The sequence below is a fragment of the Mauremys mutica genome, chromosome 25, assembly GCF_020497125.1.
Source record: "Mauremys mutica isolate MM-2020 ecotype Southern chromosome 25, ASM2049712v1, whole genome shotgun sequence".
Classification (NCBI taxonomy): Eukaryota; Metazoa; Chordata; order Testudines; family Geoemydidae; genus Mauremys; species Mauremys mutica.
The window spans coordinates 5,950,849-5,973,902 of NC_059096.1; the positions used below are offsets into that span (position 1 = coordinate 5,950,849).

The following is a 23,054-nucleotide window of genomic DNA, read 5'->3' on the forward strand; positions in this document are numbered from 1 at the left end:
ACTGCTTTAACAGCAGTCTTTTTCTTAGCCGCCATCTTTTATTTTTTAAACAAAAATAAAAGAATATGCAAAGATCTTTTTTTTTTCCTGGTGGGGGATTTAATGGAGGTGTCTGAATCACACCTTACACATAAGGCTAAAAAAAGATTTTTAAAGGATAAGCGATGTTACAGCAGCGGGTTTTATTTTAACACGATTTAGCTGTGTAATTATGAATCCTTCTGCTAAAACAGAAGATTAGCCATTGCAGGCGTCGGAGAATTTAGAAATAGATCAAGATAAATATCAAGATAAATATATTGAAATGCTGGCTGTAGCTATAACATAATCTAAATATATGTATTTATGTTTCACTATGTATTTAGGATCAAACACCCCACACACTCAGAACATTAATTGGAAACCCTGACACTAGGTAATTTTTGTGTGTGAAAATCACCAGCGGGCTGTAAGATTTGATATTACGCTGATAAGTTGTGCTTCAATAGATTGAGCAGAATAAAGATTTTTTTTAAATCCTTAATTCAGAGATGCCAGGCGCTGCGGAGGTACATGTCACAGGGACAATAGATCTGGCCCAATGCAGCAAAACACGTTTCACGAGCAATAGGAATTTTCTGGAACTCAGTTTTCGCTCTGGAAAGAGTGCGTAAGAAAACAAATGACAATGGGGGAATTTGATAAGGAAAATTTTAGTTGTCACCTTCTTTTATTCTCTGATCAAGTGGGATTTCTGTGCAAACGCCATAATATATGATACATATAATAAGTGGCCTACCATCATGATTTTTTTTTAGTAATGTGCTAGATTCTTTTATCTAAAAGCTTTTATATTCTTATTTCGGCATCCCACGCTCCTGTCTCAATAAGTGTGTACTGGGGTTAAAATGAAAGAAAGATATTTTATTAAATGTTTCAGCTTCCGTGATGAGACGAGAAAGAAAGAAAGAAAGAAAGAAAGAAGCCATTTAACAGCTACACCTAATTCCACGCGGTCTGCTTTATTCGTATTCCTGTTACGCACATATTTCTAGAACGGCGTACATCTCCCACTTGAAGAATATGGTCGTTTATTGCGCACATTGGAAACGTTAAAGAGAGAGACAGAGAGAGAGAGAGAGAGATGCTCGCAAGTGCTTAAAATTAGTTACCATTGTTTTGCATTGTTGATTTTCCTGAGTTTAATTGGTTTAATTTATTTTATGTGTGCTTTGATGTTAAACATTATTTGATGCTAATGAAATAGTTACAGTCCACAATAAAGCAATCGAAAGGGGTGGAGGGGAGAACAAACCCCAAACCATCGCAAAATATCTTGTGTCCTTGGGAAAGGGTCAGATTAGTCACACGAATCTATATATAATATATAGATAGTTTTTTTTATTGTTTCTTGCTTCTCTGCCTTTACTTTTCCCGTCTTTTTCCCAGCAGACTAATCTGTGCAGCTATTTGGAGGAAGGGAAAAGAGTGAAATCTGAAAATCCATATTCTTGGCAATTGTTTTTTATACCCGACTATGAGTTTTATTTCGCTAAATGTTTTAAAGTATTAACATCTGTAGAAAGGTCATTAAAATGTTAAATACGACTGTTATGCTGAAAAGTATCGGGCACGAATAAGATGACGTATCAGGGGAAATTAAAAGGGATATTTTCTTTATATCCTGAAATAAACAACTGAATTATAATAATGCAAACACATAAGAAAAGTGCAATGAACTGAACACCGTTTTAGACTATTGGTGGGTGTTTTTATTATTATTATTTTGAAGAATAATAATCACAAACCAGGAAAAAGAAACGCGCCGCTATTAAATAATCTTCTACCTTGATATACACCGCTTTACTCAGCACAATATTAATTCATTTTTTTTCCTAATGACTTGAACAAGGAAGTGGTCCAGGTAAAAATATACACAGACAAAACAGCATCGCAACCAGAAAAGAACCACAGAGGTTACAACAGAACAAGCGGTAATGATCATTCATATTATGTACAGAGTATTATATACGTTATGTATAATTTCCCCTCATACTTTCAGATCACATTTTTCTAATGAAAGGTGCTAACACGACCACATTACTTCATACCAGAAAAGTACACAAGGAAATACAAACAGGGAGATTTACAAATACTTGTACTATATGAAGACCCACATAGAAAAATGTATCTATCTGACTCTAAAGCCACATTTAATAGGTAGATATTATTATCCATTCTATTGTACAAAAAAAACAAAGACTGTAATATAGGTAGTATTTTTTTTCAGTATCAGGAAACAGAATGCATCATTCTCAGGCTTGTTTTTTATTTTGATTTCATTTATATATATAATATAGTCCCGTATGTTTAGGTTTCACGTTTCCTGGATTCGCTTTCTGGACTAAAGTCCCCTTCACCCAAACCCCATCCTTTTCATTCTTCTTCATCATCTTCAGCGTCTGGTTTCTCCTGGCTATTTGAACCGGTGCATGCCGTTTTGTTTTCTTTTTTCCACTTCATGCGTCTGTTCTGGAACCAGATTTTGATCTGCCTCTCTGTCAGGCACAAAGCATGAGCAATTTCGATGCGTCTTCTTCTGGTCAAATAACGGTTATAGTGGAATTCTTTCTCCAGTTCCAGGGTTTGGTACCTGGTGTAGGTCTGACGTCCTCTTTTTCTGTCAGTCCCTGTGAAACAATAAATTGGAATCAAATGAACTCTGGGTGGTGGTTGAGTTGCTTTTTTTTAGGTTTTTTTGTTCAAACCTATTCTAGATGTTATAGCTATTTAATCCACCAACGGCAGATTCCCCAGTTGTTTCCTCAATAGAGGATTGACAATTTTACATCGGCTTAGAATCTGATCCTTTTATTTTGGAAGAATATATCATTCTAACAGAACACCCACACACCCATCACATATTGAATTATTTTTGTATCTGGGCATGGTGGGGGGGTGGGGTGGAAGGTGTTCCCAATTTTCAGATTGCGTTTGTGCGAGAGAGAACTTCAGCTGCCACTTTCATATGAAAGCATGTTTTTATTTTTTTTTTAACCTAAGACATTTCCCATTAACAAGGGAATAAATAAATTAATAAATACATTCCCTAACTAGATAGAAGCATCTGCTAAATATACCATTTCAATTATTTGTCCTCTGTTAAAGCTGTCATCATTAAGCCCTGTTTGTAAACTGCGCAATGGTCTTAATTATTTAACGGAATACTTTCTGTATTACATTGCTCTGGTCTAGGCGCAGTCAGTGGTTGACATGGATAATGTTACTTCCTCAGATGAAAGTGGGGTATTTTTTTTAAAATCTGTCAGAAAGATGGGGCTGCACAACCAGAAGTTTTTGAAGAGGAATATTTTTATCTACATGGGAACAGGCTGAAACAAAGACTCGGCAGTCATCCGGCATTACCCGCAACTATTTAGTTGTCTGTGAAAGGGGACTGGAATGAAACCAGAGCACATTTTTCGTGCCATTTGTTGGAATTCAATTGGAAATGATTATGCAGCAACATGATGTTTGTGGTTTCTATTTTTTTCTATTCAGCTGATACCCAGGATGGCCAGTACAAGCCCTCAACATGTATCCAAAACATTCCAGTGGATTTTTTTGGGGGTAAGGAAGAAAAGACGGTTATTAAAGAAAGGAAAAGGAAAATGGCCAGGCTGGCTGTAAAAGAGGCAAGGAAGTAAAATGTGCAGTTCTGTGGAATGTGGGTTGTAAAATCCGTTGAGGGAAGAGCCATAAACTGTTGTTGAATGGGAATGGCTATACTATCTTTTCATCGCTGATGAAATTCCACAAACCCAATTACACAGTGGGCAAAGCTGGCGGGGGGATCTCTAGGAGCAGGTAGTGTTTTAGTTTTAGGCACTGCAAACCACTAAATATGCATCTTGGAGGGCTTGTATTCGCAGGAATCCAGCATATTCGCACTACTCCAAAATCCTCCCTAGACTTCTTGTTATCCAGTGGCACATAGAAAGAAAGAGTGGGGGGAATCCTTACATCGAAAGGCAGAGATGAAGTGTTCACAACCAGAAATATTTGGTCTTTGATACATCAACTGTAAAAGTGAATGAATTATGGAGCAGGTAATGGAAAATACTGACCACAAATAAGGGTAGGGTAAACTGCTTGAACCAAGCGCCTGCACTGGGTTTCCTTCAATTGGCACATACATTGGGCAGGAGTTTGTTCTCCCCTAAAGTTTCCTACCAAGACAGACTATCTGGCTTAAAGTTAACTCATTACTTAGGAGGCTATCAAGTTGCAATCTGGCAAATCATAGGAAAACCAGAGCTTATGAGTAGCAGCGAAATGAGCTCACATGTTCCACACTACTTTCAATGGGGCAGCAATCCTTTTTTTTTTTAAAAAACACCTCCATTTAGAGTAAAAATGAGATATTAATATTTCAATTTGCTAGGTCGTGATCTGAGAAAGACCAGATAAGAATTAGAAGTGATTTCGTCCAACAACAAAAAAGACACAGGCCAGCGTTTTCACGCCTTATAACCCGTGCATTTCTTAATTCTTGAAATGGTTTCAGTTTATTGGGAAACCAAGGGTATGTCAGAACACTATCTCTTGTCATGAATAAGCGTGTTTATTAAATGTTAATTGACACTAATATGCTGAGAGGAAGCGTGTTTGTGAATGAAATATACGTATGCCAGCCGGGATGGGTGCATTAGGCAGATTTGTATTTGAAATACATATGCTAAGTAGGCATCTTCGCTCAATGAGACCCTGTCCCTCTCCCCCTATCTTGTGGTGAGGAAACAGAACCCACAGTTCCACGGCCCGTGTTTGTTCAGCGCTCTGACAGCATCATGTGGGTCTAACAACTTTTGGAAGCTGGTCCAGGCACTTTGTCTAATAACCCCAATGCAGTTCCATGACCGCGGATCAGCACCTTACCCAGAGCTTCTCCAACAGGCAATGCAAAAGCATAAACACGCCGACCCTGATTAACCAGGGGTTCTAGCCGCTGCGTGATTGACACGAGATCTGCATTTGTTTATTGTTTATTCCCCGTCAGAAATTTCACAATTTTGAAAGCAGGGATTTAATTGCGAAGTGGAAGGATGTGTTGCCGTTTCTATTAGACTAATGGTCACATTCAGGGCTTAATTGCGCTGTCTGGGACGTTATGCTAAGGCTCTGGCAATTAGAGCTCTAGCAATTTTAAACAAGCAAGCAAATAAATAAATACATCAAAAAAACCCCTGCGAGCCGCCTCTACAGAGTTTCTTTAGGAACAAGCAAACAAAAACACGGGTTTTTTTTTAAATAGAGTTAAGTATGGGGACAAGAAGCTAATGGTCATGATTTTGCAGCCCTGCCTTTCCTCACGAAGACAAACTGCCTCTTGCATCGCATACACGCAGCACCAGCAGCTCTAATAAATATTTAAAGCTAAAAGGATGGCTTTGGGGGGGGGTCTCTCTCTCCCTCTCTCTCTCTCGAAGGCAGGGCGAAAGAGTGCTTCATTTTCGGCGAAACGTCATAAAAGGAGTTGGGGACAATTCCCCCCTCCCCTTCCCGCACGCCATAAAATAATTTACATTTTTTTCCCCCTAAGGCGTCTTTCTTTAAGGAGGCTTCTGACTTACCTGTACTCCTCATCCAGGGATAGATCCGGAAGTTGCTTTCGCTTTGCAAGTCTGAGTCCCTCTGATCCGTTTTGCTGCACGTCTGCTTGGAGGCATCTCCCGGGCACATCATCGAGAGGTTTTGCTCAAACGGAGAACAGTGCATGTTGAAAGAACTGGCTTCCAGGCCGTAGCTGGTGGAATACATGCTAGAGGTTTGGGGGTGCATGCTACTGCCATTGGCGTACAGCCCGGGCATGGAAGCAGCGAAAGAGGCGCTGGATCCAGAGCCATACCCCGTTCGCTGGGTATTGGAGGCAAACGCGCAAGAAGTTTGCTCAGGAAAGACGCCGGATGGGAAAACCGAACTTGCGGCTTGATATTTAGAAAATAAAGCATTCGCATAATACAATGAACTCATAATTTGGCCGGGTGATTTGTAGGCCGGGACGTTTTAGTGTCGGTTTTACGAGGTACCGTGATATATTACGGAATTAGAGTCCAGATTTACACCAAAAAGGACCCCCTTTTTCCTCCCTGACCATGTGACTCCGGGGCACGTGATTTTGCCCGCTCCAATCAGCAGCCAGCTTCCCCACTGGCTCCTGGTAATGTGGAAAAAAAATATTGGAGTACTGTTGGATTTATAAAATATGATAAATAATGTATGGGATATAAACCCTCCAAGATCTATGCGAGAATGGGGTGGAATTGTGCCGGAGTCGATAAGCAACCTGTAATCAGTTTTCAACGGAGACGAAGAAAGAGGAGGGAGGGGGGGGGGGGAACACGTTGGTTATAAACCAGCATCTCTCTCTATCTCGGTCTCTCTTTGCTGGGAGAAATAAATGAACTGGGTTCTATTTATTCCTTTATAGATTCCGTGTAAAATTCCTTCTTTCGCCCCATAAGATCTCCACTGTCTTTGCCATCGTTTTTTTTCGGGAGACTGTCCACCCTTCCCCCTACCCCTTATCTGTAGCCCTGAAAAGACAAATGCCTCATTGATACCTCATACTTCAGGGTTTTTTGTAAAAAAAAAAATGCTATTCAGCTGTATATTCAATTCATTCTCGTGCCACAGGCGTTGAGCTGCGCATTGAGCTGGCATTTGCTTTCCTTGTTGCGAAAAATAAAGACTATACAGATCCCTTGTTTAGCTTGTCAGCGGTTCTAGGGCAGCCAATTACAGCTATAAGGAAAGCGTTACCAGCTGGCTGCTTAGCTTTCTGCTGGGGAAGCAGGGACAGCTTCCAAAAAGTAACCTGTCTCTCTCTCCCCCCTTCTCATTTTTTAAATCAAAGCCTCACTGGCAAATGAGAAGCGGATGATTCATCTGCATCTCAGATTTTCGCTGTTCCGCCTTCCCAAGGTTATGTTGAAAGGGAAAACAAACCTCACGCGCATACACTTCAGTAGTTCCATGGTGGAAGATATCAGGCAAAGCAGGAAGGGTTCGCGTGTCAGCCACTCAATTGCACAACTGACAATTCTGCAAACAGATTGGGGAGGGGGGGAGTGATTCATTTCTGAGTGATTGGGATTCATCTCGGGGAACCCGGGAGTAAGCAATGAAAGAAAAAATTACCTTGAGGAAGGATTTCCACACAGCCACCTAATCTGTCAACATATATGAACTGTTAAAAAAACAACAACAAAACAATCCATTGCCCCCCCCTTCCCCGCATCCCGAAAGAAGAAACGCCCTGCTAGCATACTTCAGCCACTGCCTCCTCCAGCCTTAACAGCAACCTAAACTCTCCAGTCTCGCTAAAGGCTAAGCGCTCCTCTGACTGCAAGGGCTGAAATTCTGACACAATTGACTTTTATTTCCTTTCTATCGAAGTAGTCCTGGAGGAAATGAAGCAGGGTAAATGAATGATGTCACGGGATTCTCGCTTGTAAACTTTATTGTAACTTTCTTCCGCCGCTTCCAGGTTTAGACAATAGAACAAAGTGATGAAAGAACAACAAAATATATCATTAGTTCCCCCCATAAAGTAATTCACGTATACAGTATACATTCTTTTTCACAGTAAACCTAAGGATCACTTTACAACTTGCTCCACTGTGCGCATGCTAACTAAAGGAGAGAGAGAAAGAGAGAGGAAAAAAAGGCTTTTGGAAGAGACACAAAACTGTAAACAAACAAAACAAAACAAAAACAAACCCCAAACCGAAACCCAAGAACAGAAGCAAGGAACGTGACAAAATAATCAACATAAAAGAGCGGGAGAGAGCAAGAGAGTAGGGAGAGAGAACTACAGCATAAATAGGCAGTTTCATGTTGTCGGGATGTCTGTTTCAATAGCTACCTCCGGTACATACAGTGAACCACAACAAAAAGGAGGAGGATTCAAAAGTGCACAATATAATTCCACATAAACTCCTATAGCGTTGAAAGCAGAGTTAACCAACCCCCCCGCCGCCCCCAATAAAGAAGAGAGAGAGAGAGAGAAAATTCACAGTCATGTTTTACATAAGCTATTGCGATACACTACCACTAGTTAATAACTGGCGAAAGGCTAGAAAGACCTCCGGATCTCTTTTGCATACTGTTCATTGTACCAAAGGACAATCAGGAAAAGTGGGTGCTTAGAGCTATATTGTTTTACGGCAATAAAAGGGTTTTTTTCTTCTCTTTTCTATGCATTGCTCCCCTCCCCCCCCCCACCCCTTACATTAACTGCCATTAATGTAAGAGTCAGGATCCCATCAGTGCTTGCCTCTCAGTTCTTAAAAATCTTATTTCTTGTCCCCTTTCTGTCCGTCCCCTTCCTCGTCCACCTCCTGGGCTCTTTCCATTTTCTGTTTTTCCAGTTCTTCCTGCTCGCATTTGCTGCTGGGAAACTTGTCTTTGTTGTTTTCCTTTTTCCATTTCATCCTCCTGTTCTGGAACCAGATTTTGACCTGCCTTTCTGTCAGTCCCAGGGCGTGCGACACCTCGATCCTCCGCTTGCGGGTCAGGTAGGGATTAAAGAGAAATTCCTTCTCCAGCTCCAGGGTTTGGTAACGGCTGTAGGTCTGCCGCCCCCTTCTGCGTCCAGCGGCTGCTGGGGGGTGGCAAAGGATGGGGGGAGAAGAGAAGGAGGTTGAAAGATACATAAACCAGGCTCCGGAATAGAAAGGGGTGGGGGGGGGAGGAGAGAGGAGACAGAAGCAAAAGCAGGAAACAAACACAGAGACAGACCCGACTCTTCTGTAATATTACAAAGGGGGGGGGGTGACTCTGAAGGAAAGCGCGTGGGGGTGGAAAAATCACACAACCCACCCTCCCGGCGCGGGGCTAGCAAAAATGGGTTCACTTGCAAAAATCATCATCATCATCATCTCGCCCCACTCCTTTGTAGTCAAAGCGCAGCGTAGAGCTGGAGCCCTGGCGAAGACCAAAAACAAAGCAAAACACACACACAAAAAAAACCCACCCTCAAATGAAGGCGCTTTCAGGCTATAAAAGTGCAATAAACTTTAGGGGGAGCGCCCTACATTGAAAGCCCAGCTCTCCACAAGGAGAAGAAAAGGTCTCCTTCAGGGTAATTAAACTATAAAGCAATTTACAAGTGCAAAAGTTTACCCCCATAAAGCAGTAAAAAGTAACTGTGGAAAGGGGATACTTTATGGGTTCAGGAAATGCCTCCTCTCTGCCCTTTCTATTTCGCCTCACCTTGCGGTCGCATCCAAGGGAAAAGCTGTGTAGGAGAAGGACTCTGCTCTGAATTCTCCGCCTCTTCCCCCAGGCCGCTGGAAGCCAGCTTGCAATCCGTGTACTGCACCAGGTCCGATTCCTGGGCACCGAACAGGCTTTGTCTTTGCAATGGGTCGTATCCATAGAAGTTGCTTGGATCCCCATGGCACGCCACAGCGCAGGGATTCTGTTGGTAAGGGGAGCTGGAGAGAGAGGATGCTCCGTGGTAAAACTCCTGAATTTGGGTCGGATGCTGGAAGGTACCACCAGTGCTGGGTCCATACACAACTGTGGGTCTACCTCCAAGATCCTGAGCAAAGCCACAGTCATAGTAGTTGGGGCGCAGAGAGTCCCCGGTTTTGTATTTGGAGAACAGTGAGTTGACAAAATAAGAGCTCATTTTAATTTTTTTTTAAACCACGGGAATCTATTAGCGCAGAAAGAGCTAAGATGCTAAGCAACAACAGTTTGTGATTTCCAGGAATATAAAAGGAGGATATAATCAAAACTCTAAGCCTGCATGATATTGAATTCTTGCTTCCCCCCCCCCCTAAAAAAATCGCCACTTATAGAGTTCTCGCTTTACATTTCCAAGAAGAGATGCCAGTTCATAAACAGTTTTCAGTGATTTACTTCGGCGCAAATGAGTTGTTTCATATTTTGCAGTGTCTTTTCATGATCATTTGCATCTATTACCAAAACCTCATCCCATTGGCTTCTCCTTACTCCACACGGACTCTGCACTGCATGATTGTGAAAAGAAGAGTGTGAGAGAATAAAGAAGGAAAAGCCAGAGAGGGAGAGAGGGAGGGAGAGAGAGAGAGAGGGAGAGAGAGAGAGAGAGAGAGAGGTGGGGTGAATATACGGATTAAATATGTTTAACTACCTACATTAATGAGATATCTCTCGCCTCACAACAAATCAAATACCTAGACCACCCAAAAGATTGATTTTTGGGGAGTGTTGGAAAATCAAAGAGAGGCGCGCTCAGTCGTTAATTTCAAAATTTTAACGAGGCAGTTTTAGCCTTTTTAAATGTCAGGGTCGCTTTGGAAAACTGTAAAAGAACACGATTTAATTGCTACCAGTTTTAAAAGGTCCTATAAATGTAATTGGTATTTTAATACAAGTTATCAAATCATACAGCTTCTTATCCTAAACATATTTTAAAACAAACGAGGTAGTCATATTTAACATTTTAATGATCAATTTCCTTATTATTGATAAAGGTTTAACTATCACATGAAGGGAATTGCATTTGTAATAGCCCCAAAAAAGGCTGTAAACTGTTTAACAAACTATAAAACGCAATAAAGCCAGGGATGTTGTTGTTGTTTATACCGCACTACATAAAAGCTGTTAGGATTTTACGAGTTCCTTCCTCTACTGCTATAAAACAGAGGTTTCGATTGGAACCTTTCGCATTATTGCAAGATGTTGGGGTGTCAATATTGAATTAAAATGATTATAGTTTTTCATATATAACATTGACTTTTTGTGGTTCCCCCCGCCCCATCCCATCTCCCCCTCCCTCCCTCCCACCGTAGAGGATTTGTTGAAGATGTGACTGGGCATGATGGCAAACTAAAGAATTGTTTCGCTTATCACATCCAAAACAGAACCTTTATGGACATTAACTGATGCCTGGTCCCCCATCTCCACCCCCCACCAACTTAAACTTTTATTTTTTTTTACATGGTGCTTACGGAAGCTGGGAAGAAGAGGGGGTGGGATGGGGGGGATGAGATAGAAAGACTTTCTATTTTATTGACATTTGGTAACAACCGAGCAAAGTTACCCCTAACATGCCAACACTGCAGTTTTCCACAATATAAACACACAGGGGGTAGATTTTGAAATTCATTTATCGCAGTCAGCAAATATTGCGGAAACATATTTCAGATAATAACTGCACAAAACCCTCCCAACTTAAACGCTTCCCAGTGTCCCTAACACCCTCTCTCCTGACATCCCCCATATACTTCCAGCTATATTTTTCAGTCTTTCAACCTTCAATAAGACGTACAGAGACACTTCTGTATCTTTCTTTCCGCCCTGCCTACATGTAAATTTCTTTCCGTTCCATCCAACTACCTTATATTTACACACAAAAGGTGAATGAAACATTATTTCGTGCCCATCCTCAAACTGGGGGACAATTTTCAATCATCTGCTTCCAAAACGCTAATAAGAAAAAGTTAAAATGTTCCAGCTAGACAGTCACTCTTTCTATTGTTTTGCGTAAGAACCTACATTAAAAACTGACAGCAGAAACATTTTACGAAAGAAAGAAAGAAAGAAAGTTAGGATCAGAGAATAAAAGTTGTAAACCATCTTAGTATTTCTTTTCCTCTATTTTGCACAGGGATAATTTCATCCTATTCCAAAATCCTTTTCAAGTAATGATTGTTGTTGGAGTGTTTGCAGAAGCATAAATACGATTTTTTCTCCCCTAAAAGACAAGTAAAGATTTTATTTTTCTAGACAATTTTACTGTCGATTGAGTACAGTTTGTTTTCATCGTTGAAAGTGGATAGATAGATAGATAGATAGATCACCTGAGTAAACAGCAAAACATCTCAGGGTTTTGTGTGTGTGTGTGTGTTTTGTTAGAAAAAATAGGATGATTATTTTCAGCAACAAACAAACAAAAATCCCAAATAAAAAGACAAAAGTATTTTCAGAAAGGAACTTACGTTCTTGTGTGTCTGTATATATTTATATAAAATAAAACATATTATAAACTCAGATGTTGGTATAGATAGAGACAGAGAAAGGGTCACTTCAGTTGTTCTTGGAAGTTAACATTTTTATCAAGTGCAGTAGAATTTTATAGTCATCATGTGGTATAACTCATCAATGCATCAGAAATCAATGGCCGACTTTAAATCATTCATATACTGTACTGGTGATTCCTGATGAAAGGAAAATGTTTCTATTATAAGAAAAAACAAGAGAGAGAGAAGATAATTTATAAATACCCAGCAGAGGAAAGATTTATTAGGAAATAATAGAGAAAAAAAGCATACTACGGAAAACATTACTTTTCATTATTTTGCATTTTATTGAGTGTATAAAATGGACTTCTATTAATTTTACAGGTATTTCTATTTAAATATGTATTGGGGTTTTTAGCGTATTTAAATACAATTTAGAGCTATTTAAATTTTGGATTTGTAAACAACATATTAAATTCTGCATGGAAAATTATTGCTTTCGGTAATGTATCCTTTTACTTTTGATATGTTCCGTTCCAGAAAATTCTATATGAAAAGTCATAAATTTGTTGTATCTGTGAAGAGAAGTATTTATCCGGAAAATGTTTTGATACGAAAGTTTCAAAGAAATCTTATATTAAAATTGTATCATTGTGTTTCCTTGTTTTGCTTCTTCCTTAGCTATATGTGTGAGACTATATTTTAACCATTATTGCTTTATAATTTGGAGAGGGGGAAGATCAGAATGAAAATGAATTTACAGATACAAAACTTTGTATCGTTGTTGTTGCTGGAGCAGTGGAATCTTTCTAAGTATTTCAGCACGGTAAATTTACTATTTTTTATTAACTTTATACTGAGGTTAGACTCCTTTCTTATATTTTCTTAAATATCTATGGGCATCAGTTGAGCAAGCAAGCAATCAACAATGTAATCGAACCGTTGGGCAAAAATACAGTGGTTCAATACCCATAAAACGTGTTATTTATAAATAATTTAATGTCCATGACTGTAAACAATTTAAAATAAACAAATGAGAAAGTACACCGTGCAAGCATTTTTTAAAGAAAAAAACACGCTCCCCCCCCCGAAATCTTTGATGCATTCTTTTTCATTTCTGAAAATGTAAATCTTAGATGTTAGCATAATTGAAATGTTGTCGTCTAACAAACTGAACTAACCGCGTAGAAGACAAAAATAGCTGTTTTTCAGATGAACGTTTAAAATAGATGCGTGTTTCATCCCAAATCCTGCTAGCATCCAGATTCTCAGATTTACCTTCTTTTAAATCTCATATAATTTATACACGCAAGGAAAAAATAGATGTAGCCTATAAAATCGGCAAAATAGCTATAATTAACCCTATATTTTATCTCTCAGGATTATTCATACTCTTCTGCAATACCCAGATTGTTGTTTCTAATGAAATCAAGGTGTTATTAAATAGCCTTAATGCTGAGGAACTGGCCGCCTGTGATTTTTAACATGGAGCAACAGCGCCATCTAGCGACCATCCGAATTAAAAATCCCCCTAGCCACACAAACAGATGAATCCAATAAAAATAGACTAGGCGAAAGGTGGAGGGATGGAGGGGGTGGGGGGAGGAGAGAAAACTTATTTGTTGGGGGAGGGGTGAAGCATGGAAATCAGGAAACGGTTGATAAAATTTGGCGGATAGATGGTTATAAAAAAGTAAAAGCAAGCCCCAGAGTTTTCTGCAAAGTATCCCTACCATCCAGTCGTTTTAGTAGCGATAAAAGCAGGGGAAATGATTTTGCTTCTGAAAACCTCTATTGTTTCAAATTCCGAGACTAGACAATTGAGCATTCTCCTCTGGAGGGGGAAGGCTAGGGCCGTAAACAGATAAAGAGCTTCCCAAGCCCAGACGTCTCGCCAGAACTTCTGTGTAGATGCGTGTGCGTGTATGTGTGTTGTTGTTGTTGTGAGTTTATGGCTCGGGATTCTGGCAGCCTGGAATGGCTAAGAAAGAAAGAACAAAGGGAAGCATCCAGAGTGCTGGATTTTCACGGCATCTGCAAGAAAAGAATAAAGAAGAATAAATTAACATACTCCCTTCCCCCCACCTCCACCCCTTAAAAAAAACAACCCTTAAACAAAAACTTTGTATGTGGTTGAGGCTGAAAGAAGAGTATTTACGTGTTGGGTTTCCCCACATCCCCATGTCGTTGTAGTAATTTAGGAGCTCCTGAAAGTTTTCTTGCACTGTTTGCTTTACAGCCGTTTAGTTCTTTAACCTTCAGAAATTTATACCCTGTAAAGTTTTATAGCGGTCATATTCTTTTATTGCAGCGCACTGCGCGTATTTTTTTTATGACAAGTTACTTCCCTTCCTCTCTTTCTCCAGTAAGCTCCCAAAATCTTTTAACTTCTTTTGTTTTCTTTGGACTACCCCATAGGAAGAGGATTTCTTCCCTCCCCCCCAGCTTTTACAAGTAAAATGTTGCCTTTTAGAGCAATGTTAACAAAATGAGGGGAAAGAGACTCTTGGCTGTATTTCTCGTTGTTTCCCGCTGATCTGAACTTTAGGGTCTAATTTTTTGTTTGTTTGTTTGTTTTACTTTCCAGGCACTTATGTGTCTGCATGAGACATAACGTGCAAAAACGACTTCTCAATCCTGAGTTACTTATCAAGTCCTAGGGGAAAGGAATCCCGTGCTATAGATTCTGATCATTCCTACCAAAGGTGGGAATATTTTATTTCGTTTGCAGAGATTTTTTTTTAATTCCCCACTCATCTTACGGCCATTGTAGCCTATCTGGATTTAAAATAACGGTGCATCTAACCCAAGAAGGGAGGTCTCAGAAATACTTTACAAAATTGACTTAGAAACGGAGTAGGTTAAAGTGGAAGCCAGGAAAGACTTAATACCCTGGAAATGAATTCATTTCATTTCTTCCATGGACACTTTTTTTCCCTACACAGGCAAAAAAAATTGATCTTTATAATACACGTAACGAGCCACTGTAGAACTCAGGGAAACACACTGGAAATATTTCTGAAATGTTAGATGAAGCAGTATAACACAGTGAGATATAGGTGTTGTTCTAAAATCGATTTTTATTCTGGAGCATTAAACATCCGTGGAAAATACATTTGGGCTTGTGCAACAGAAAACAGGTTTTCCAACAATTTGTTCTTTTAAAAAAAACCACAAATCCTCTACTAAAATGAAGTAACATTTTTTACCGTATTTAAAAAGCTTATTTCATGGTTGCCTTTAAAATATCCGCTCATTACCACAATGCTAAGGAAAGTGAAAAGGGATGTTATATCCTAGAGTCCAGTAGATTGAACAAGTGAATTAAGTTATGGGTAGTATTTGATGGTTTGTTTGTTTTTAAATAGCAAGTGTTTAGATAAGCCTGTCTGGGATCAGTTTGGAACCATAGGTCAGATTTAGGCAGTATATTCAGTTCGTTAAAACTAGACTTCAGGTTCATTTGTCATTCATTAAATGAAGAGAGAGAAAACAAAATATAAAACCCCAAACTTTAACAGGCCCAATCGTTGCTTTTCATTTCAGATGATTTTGAAAGTAAACCCAGATTTAGACTAATGATCCTTTCCCCCTTTTTTTCAGTTCAAAATGGGGGGAAATCCTGTTTTTTGGAATTTCTTTTGAGAAGGAAAATGTCCATACAATGTGAAGTTAGGGTAGATTTAACCCACTGTGGATCCCTAGCAGTTACAGTTGGAAAGTTTGACGTGAGAAAGTCTAGGCTTAAAAAGCGTCTGAAGATTGGGCTTAAACATTTTCAGATCTGGTTGCTAGTCGCCTGAAAGATTTTTTTTAAATGGGGGAAAACTAAACTTGTGTAAATTGCAGTGTACAGAAAAGCACCGCCATTGCCTCTGATCTTTGGATAATCTGAAAAGCAGGCGCACTCTCCGAAAATGAAAATATCACTCTGGAATCTCTACAGGGCAATCGCTTATCAGCAGATAAAAGTAGTATAAAAATCTTCTCCTAAGAGTACAAGCAGTTTTCTTGTCTATGAAATTAGATTTGTATTGTTTTGCTCACACATCACCAGAAATATATTTCTTTTCTTTTTCTTTTTCTTTTTTTTGCTATTAAAACTTGCCACCATACACTGTGTTATTCCTAGAAAGACTTCTGGTAGCTTGGTACACAAATGTACACACGGGAAAAAAAAGATAGGTTTATTTTGATATTCGTCATCGTTCTTTGAAAAGTAACAATTTAAGATCTCAACGTATACTCAAAAAGCCACATTGGAAACATAAAACAAGCGTCAACGTTCACAGAAACACAATCACAGACACATTTTACAATACCCACCATATAGTCAACTTGTACTAAAGTTACTCCCCCCACCTCCCTATCTCCCTCCCTCTCCTCTCCCACCCTTATCCCGTCCCCCTCCCCCCAAAAAAGTTAAATCTTACAGAGAGAGAAGGGAATCACAGTCCTGGTTGGACTGGTATAGAGAAACTTCCAAGAGATCTTTCAGATGAGAATTCAGTTCCTTCCAGCATGAAATGAGACCTCTTTTGTAAACAATTAGGATACATATTTGTTACATTAAATGCACCCCCCACAAAAAAAGGCAATCACAAGACAATCACAATTCTTTTATGTCACGCAACCAGTAACAGTGTTCTTTTTCGTGTGAAAATGCAACAGCACGTATTATAATGTCATGTAAACAAGGTATAAGTGTAAAACTCATTTCTAACAGATCAGAAGGGAATATTCAAGTATAAACTTCTCATCTGAAATATCAGGGGAAAGCAATGTACAACCAACAGCCTTGGCACTTTACCTCTGAAACTATCTAATTATTTAGGAAAATTCATTTCACAATAAATTATAAATACTCTAACACTAAGAACACAAGTTTACCTTCTCTTATAGATCTACTTAGGTAGGATTTTTTTTTGTTTTCTGTTTGTTTTTAACTAGAAAAATGTCATGTTTTCTCCTCTAAAAGTTAGGAATACGTTGGAAGGGATGGTCTTTTTTGTTTTTCTTTTTTTCTTTTTATTTGTGGTTATCTTTTTTTTTTGTTTTTTGTTTGTTTTTTTTGCTAAACAATTAACACTTTTGTTCTGATAGACTTTTCAAATTATCCCGTATAAAACTATCAGGTTGGGAGGACTATTTCTAAGATTATACCAAATTCTCTGGTCAACGTCACTGATCCACCACAGAGCAATTAAAACAATAAAATAAAATAAACAAAAACAGAGGCGCAGTGGGATATTTGACTGTCATTAATCCGAATACACTGCTATAAAGTTGGTGAATTGAAAATGGTTTGTTGTATGCAATTAAACTCAAATCTTAAGAATGTGTCTGTCGTCTAGTAAATGGTCTGGTTTCTTTGCCACTTCAACTTATGTATGTGGGTGTGTGGTGGGGATCGGTTAAGAGACACAATCATTCTCCTTAACGCTGTTACAGAAAGACAATGGGACGTGTCACGAGCATGGACTGTGTTTATTTGTGACAAGGTGGTGGTGGTGGTTGGATTTTTTTGTCTTTCATTTAAAAAATAGAGGCATCATATCCGGATGACAACACAGCCTATGGCCCTGCTATGTCTACACTGTATGAAAACAAAAAAAAAAACAAAAAAAAACAAGGAATAAAAACAAAACCCAGAATATGTCCTAAATCAGGATTTGCACCTTCACATAAGTAGCTTTCTCACTAGCATCAATAAGAAAAAAAATTATAAACTTCCGGCTTGCGAAGGTGGAACCAAAAAGACACCCCATGTTTTATTTATCATCATAAGTATAGTTCGGAAGCTATCACCCATAAATATCGAGTAAGCTGCGAGGCAGAGCATGGCATTTGCCTTCTGTATCTTATTCTTTGCCCTGCTCCTTGTTCATTTTCTTCATTTTCATTCTTCGGTTCTGAAACCAGATTTTGACTTGTCTTTCACTCAGGTTGAGGAGTCTGGCCACTTCATGTCTACGGTCCCTGGTGAGGTACATATTGAACAAAAACTCCTTCTCTAGCTCCAGGGTCTGGTATTTGGTGTAAGGGCATCTTTTTTTCCTGGAGGAGCGGGCATGGAGCCAGTTGGCCGCTGGGTTGGCTGAAAGACAAGCAGCAAGATCAATACTCTGTATCCTGTTCGTTTCTCAGAATGGTCTTAATCAATAACACCATCAAATATATATATATATATATATGAATAAATGTCCACTGAGTTATGAGTTACCGGGAAAAGGCTACGTGAAAACCATATATGTTCACAAAAGTCTATCCACACACCTGTGCGTATGGCTGATGTACAGGACCCCGATCCTGGAAACAATTACGCACGTGCTTAATTTGACCACCTGGAGCGGCCCCAGTGTTTTCCAAGGTAGTACAATGAAGCACGCGCTAAAGTGTTTGCAGGATCGGGACCTATACGTGTATAGATGCATGTAAGTGTATATGTGCATAAATCCACACACACGTGTGTCTGTAGATGGACAGAGAGTCATTTATGCATCTATAGGCATATTTTGCAGATATGTGTGTATACGTATGACTATATCCATTCCTATCTGCATTGTACTTAAGAAATACATAGATTACTTCTGAATAAGGCGTCACTAAATCGTGCCTATTTTTGCTAAGTGCCAAGCAATAGTCCTAATACAATAAACATAACTTCGGTGGGCTCTGGTCAGTGTTCTCCAGAAACACAATTGCATTTGCAGGTGTATTATAAATGTAAGTAATGCAATAGAAAAGAGCAAAGTTACCTGTGCATTATCCCCCTCCCCGCTTAACGTGGCATTGGAAATAAGAACATTTTATAAACACTTCCCAATAATTTCATCTAATCAAGGTGGAGACAAAAAGACTTTGGAACAAAGATCAGAAAGAAAGTCTGAATACAGTATCCCAGACCATTCGCATTAACCACACACTAACTTTAGGTGCCAAAGGTATGCTGGTGAATTTGTCACCGAGAAGGTGTGCTGAAATATTTTTTGGGGGGAGAAATGCTTTGCACACTTCTACTAATTACTTGGGGGAATAAAATGAAAAGATTATGACCAGATCACATTCTTCTGTTTTACTTCCTTTGCCTCTTCTGAAATTATAGATAAAGCCATAAACCTTAAGATAAATTAAATGGAGTATTATATTAAAACAACAACAACAACACACCAACAGAATGTTTCCTCTACGTAAAAGGAAATGTATTGAATATTTTAAAAATAATCCTGTTACTCTCCCACGGTAAGTACTGCATCTTACAAATTTGCACGGCTATTTCCTTAATGTAATTGACTTGATCTAATATGCAGAATTAAATATTAAAGAGGAAGAAAGCTGTTAATAATTGATACCGTTAGTCCTGCTACCTATCTTTTAATAGCAACGGAGAGGCTCTTCTTCATAAAAGATCTTCTTGGAAAAACCATGACATTTTATACAGGAAAAGAGGTTGATCTCGTGACTCTGTACAATCCTTTAAGCAGGAAAGCCAATGAGAAATGATTTTAAGATCCAACAAATAAATGAAAATCTTGTGGCGGCACTAGCTTCCTTATTATGTAATACTTTCAAAAAATTGAAACAGCCAGTGGGAATGCCCTCTGAAAAACAGCTCCCTCTTCCAGTCCTGTTACAGAGTTTTTGCTGGCATTCTATCAACCACCACCAAAATCAAACTGTTATTTAAAACAAAATTTGCGTCTTAACCACGTACCGTAGAAACCACAGAGTAGCCTATTAGCGTGGATACCTGCGCCTTCATAACGCTGTCCTGGACAAGATTTGTATTTATTCCGTTTCAGGGACATTGAGCACCGAGCCTGGGCTCTGTAATTCTCCCAAATCATTCACCTCACTCGCAGTTTGTTCTGGATCTCTGCCCAGTACAATAGAATAGGACTTTCTTTTTGTGCACGGGGTAAGTTAACTGATAGACATAACGCCACCACTGCACCCCGGGAGAATGTATAGTTTTATTTGTAATCACGTAGTTGCAATTGCAATATCTGTTACACGTTGCAAACAAAAAAATAATAACGATAATTTAAGAGGGGGGGAGAAATCAATGTGTAATTACACATGCTAAACGTGCTGGAGAGATATTCCTTCGGCGAATATTGCTGCTGGATACACTATGAATTGGGCTGTCAAGTTCGTTTTAAAAACGTGTGCATTCCATGCAAAATATTGATAACGGTGCTGAATCTTGACTGGTTTCACCCTCCTCTTTCTAGCCTGAGAGGAGCCCTGCTTTACCTTTCAGGTACAATAAAGAAGCAGGAGCTAGCGAGAAGCTAACACGCGTGATATTTTGCTCGAATGTCCTTGTTTTGTATCTAAAGCGGTGTGTGTGCATATAAATGCAGAGCTTTATATATATAGATAGATGCATGTATTATAAATGCGAGCGTTTGCTCCACTTTTCAGAAAACAATTCACGAAAGAGGCACATGATTTGGTTTAACAGTTCACCAATCTGCTGCAGTACAAATAAAGACCCAATTAAGTTCCGACCCCCTTTTCCTCTTTGGAAGCGTGGTTCTGAAGTATTCAGACCCTACCGTTACATTTCATAAACAAACAAACAAAAAAAAGAGGCAACGTGACAGATGAAACAACGAGGCAGACCGTCAACTTCGGATCTCTCAAGGTAAATAAGAGCAGCTAGCATGAAATAGACATTGTTGCTGTTTACTTCTCCACGTGAACTCTTCCACCTTTTTCTTTTCTCACCCCCTCCTTCGGCTTTATTCCACTTTTCAGCCTCCATTCCCTTTCCTCCCAATATTTCCGTTTTCCCCCCCCCTTCCCCCACAAACATCACCCTTTGCTAGGAAAGCGACGGTTTTGGAGCTTTGAATGCATGGCAGCAAAGAGGAAGATTTGACCAAGCTTTTTGCATTTGCTCTGGCTTCGACACTGCTTAAGGAGTTTTAATCAAAGCGATGCCAGTCTCTTCCCTACCACCACCACCACCACCTCTTCCCACGACCACCCTCTCCTGCCCTTTAGGTTGGCACCAGTAATCTGAGCGTTTTCTTTCAGACATGATTTTCAACTTTGCTTTGCATTGTCCCGTTTTATGGCACCGCCTCAGCTTTTATACTGTTTACTTCCTCACTTTTATAACTTACTTTGATCTGGCCTGTCTTTGTCCTCGCTTCCTTCACAAACTTTATTGTCCTCGAAGCTGGGCCTTTGATTGGAAACGATCGCCTCCCTTCCAGCAGAAGTTTCTAAATTGTACTCCTGTGCTGCGGGTTTATGGACTTCCCCGGGGTGCCCCAGCAGAGGCTCTGATTTAACTGATCCCTGTCCGGGTATGTTGTCTGTTCTGGGCACTGGATCCAGCCAGCTTCGTAGATACCTGCTATCAGAAGGGACGCTTTGATGTTGAATATATGGATGATAGACCGAAGGAAGGGTACCAGAAGAATGTGGATTCAAAGGAGTCCAGGAGGCGCTGAAAACTGGAGGTTTTGGCTGGAAACTACAAGAGGGGAATTCTAGATGCTCATTATGTCCAGCTTGCCTGGAACCTGTATATTGCCCAGTTGAAAATTTAGCTGAAGGCGAATCTTCACTGTCATGACTTATAATAGAGTCGACATAATAATTGCTAAGAGTCCCAGAAATGGACATTCTCAGACATCATACAAAGCACGGTTCAATGAAGGGAAAAAAAATAATATATATATATATATATCTATAGGACAGATCTAGATTTGTACTCTACCCCCTTCTCCAACTTCCTAGCCAACAAAGTACAGTTGGGCTGCTGTGTTGTGAGCTCCTAGCAAAATGATTGGTCAAACTTTTTTCGTGCGCCTGATAAAGCGTCAGTAGAGGCGTAAATCAATCGAAGGCGAGGGGGCTGAACAGCGCTGTCATTCGCCCTTGCATTCCATATCAAGGATGGATTGTTTTATGTTTATGCAATGTTGCAAAACGTCAGTAGTTTAGAAAGCCACGAAACATACAGCGTGGGGCTGATACGCCTTCCTACATTTTTGCTTCTGAAACATAAACGCGGGGGAAAAGCACCAACACGCGGATCTCTCTGGCTTTAATAACCGCCGTGTGGCGGGGGAGAGAGAGCGAGGGAAGCAATTCTTTGCCATTCAGTTACCCATGTGCAACTGTAACAAGCCGGAGAATATGTACAATTCGGCCAAAAAGTTAGTTATTAGAGAGAGAGAGAGATTCATGCGCTGTTAAACGAGGGAAGGGGCTGGTTATAAAGCACTGACCCGTCTGGAATGGGTCAAAAATTGGATTCTTAACACAGGAAAATGACCGGCGTATCTTTGAAATTTCAAATGTCATTGTAACGTATCGGACATCATAACGTTGTCGGGCGGACCCTAATACCTCCATTGTCTCTAGCTGGGTTTGTCTAACATGGAAAAAGTCAGAATGTGTGTCTCTGTGCTTCACCCAGTGTACGCCCAGGATTGTGTTGCTAGGGCTCATACACCGCTTGAACCTAGAAGCTTTCCTTTAACTTTACAAGGCTAGTAAAATACAGTGTGGCACGGATCCTGCATTGTTACAGAACCCGTTATACTTGGGACGGTTAAATAGTTTAATAACACTTACATTAGCTTTCTTTGATTTTTATAGCCTCGAATTTATTGCCTGTGGAAAAGAAAGGGGGGGGGAAGGAGTCTTTCACATTTTAGGCTGCAGCTTATGGCTCGCCACCCTACCCCACTCCCACATTCACATATATGAAAAAATATCCCACTTGTATGTAAACATGATTTTTTTAAAATGGGGTGGATTTCTTTTTGCTAATAGCTAAGGAAATGAGTAACAGGCTTTAACGAGATACAGCTACTCACTAGTCTGGAGCGCAGAGGAAACAGCGTCCGTCCAGCCCAGTTATGTGAGATGCATTCTTTCCAACAGGGTTACACTAAGATTTTAAATGTCGGTTCAATTCTACTGTGACTATGTGCAAAATTATCCCCGGAACTTCATCTGAGCTACAGTCTGGATGGGATTTGCCTCCTTGCAACTCTCTAGAGTTCTTCTCCTAACACAGAATTATTTTTAAAG

General features: G+C 39.7%; 3 protein-coding genes across 4 annotated transcripts; all 3 read right to left on the reverse strand.

Annotated features, from left to right (window-relative positions):
• Positions 1-1,746: 1,746 nt before the first annotated feature.
• HOXB7 (homeobox B7) lies at positions 1,747-6,902 on the reverse strand. The gene is made up of 2 exons (XM_044999788.1): positions 5,613-6,902; positions 1,747-2,669 (listed from the first exon to the last, which is right to left on the reverse strand). Exons 1-2 carry the CDS (start codon positions 6,010-6,012, stop codon positions 2,416-2,418), a joined length of 654 nt encoding a protein of 217 aa, XP_044855723.1. The 5' UTR covers positions 6,013-6,902; the 3' UTR covers positions 1,747-2,415.
• Positions 6,903-7,323: 421 nt separating this feature from the next.
• On the reverse strand, positions 7,324-10,142 carry HOXB8 (homeobox B8). 2 transcript variants are annotated; one of them, XM_044999785.1, is made up of 2 exons: positions 9,256-10,142; positions 7,324-8,641 (listed from the first exon to the last, which is right to left on the reverse strand). In XM_044999785.1, exons 1-2 carry the CDS (start codon positions 9,674-9,676, stop codon positions 8,337-8,339), a joined length of 726 nt encoding a protein of 241 aa, XP_044855720.1. In that variant the 5' UTR covers positions 9,677-10,142; the 3' UTR covers positions 7,324-8,336. The 2 variants fall into 2 exon arrangements, with proteins under 2 accessions (XP_044855720.1, XP_044855719.1); XM_044999784.1 differs by having other exon boundaries at positions 7,324-8,644; positions 9,256-10,079.
• A 6,293-nt stretch (positions 10,143-16,435) lies between these two features.
• HOXB9 (homeobox B9) lies at positions 16,436-21,726 on the reverse strand. Its single transcript, XM_044999750.1, has 2 exons — positions 21,128-21,726; positions 16,436-18,090 (listed from the first exon to the last, which is right to left on the reverse strand). Exons 1-2 carry the CDS (start codon positions 21,633-21,635, stop codon positions 17,855-17,857), a joined length of 744 nt encoding a protein of 247 aa, XP_044855685.1. The 5' UTR covers positions 21,636-21,726; the 3' UTR covers positions 16,436-17,854.
• Positions 21,727-23,054: the final 1,328 nt, after the last annotated feature.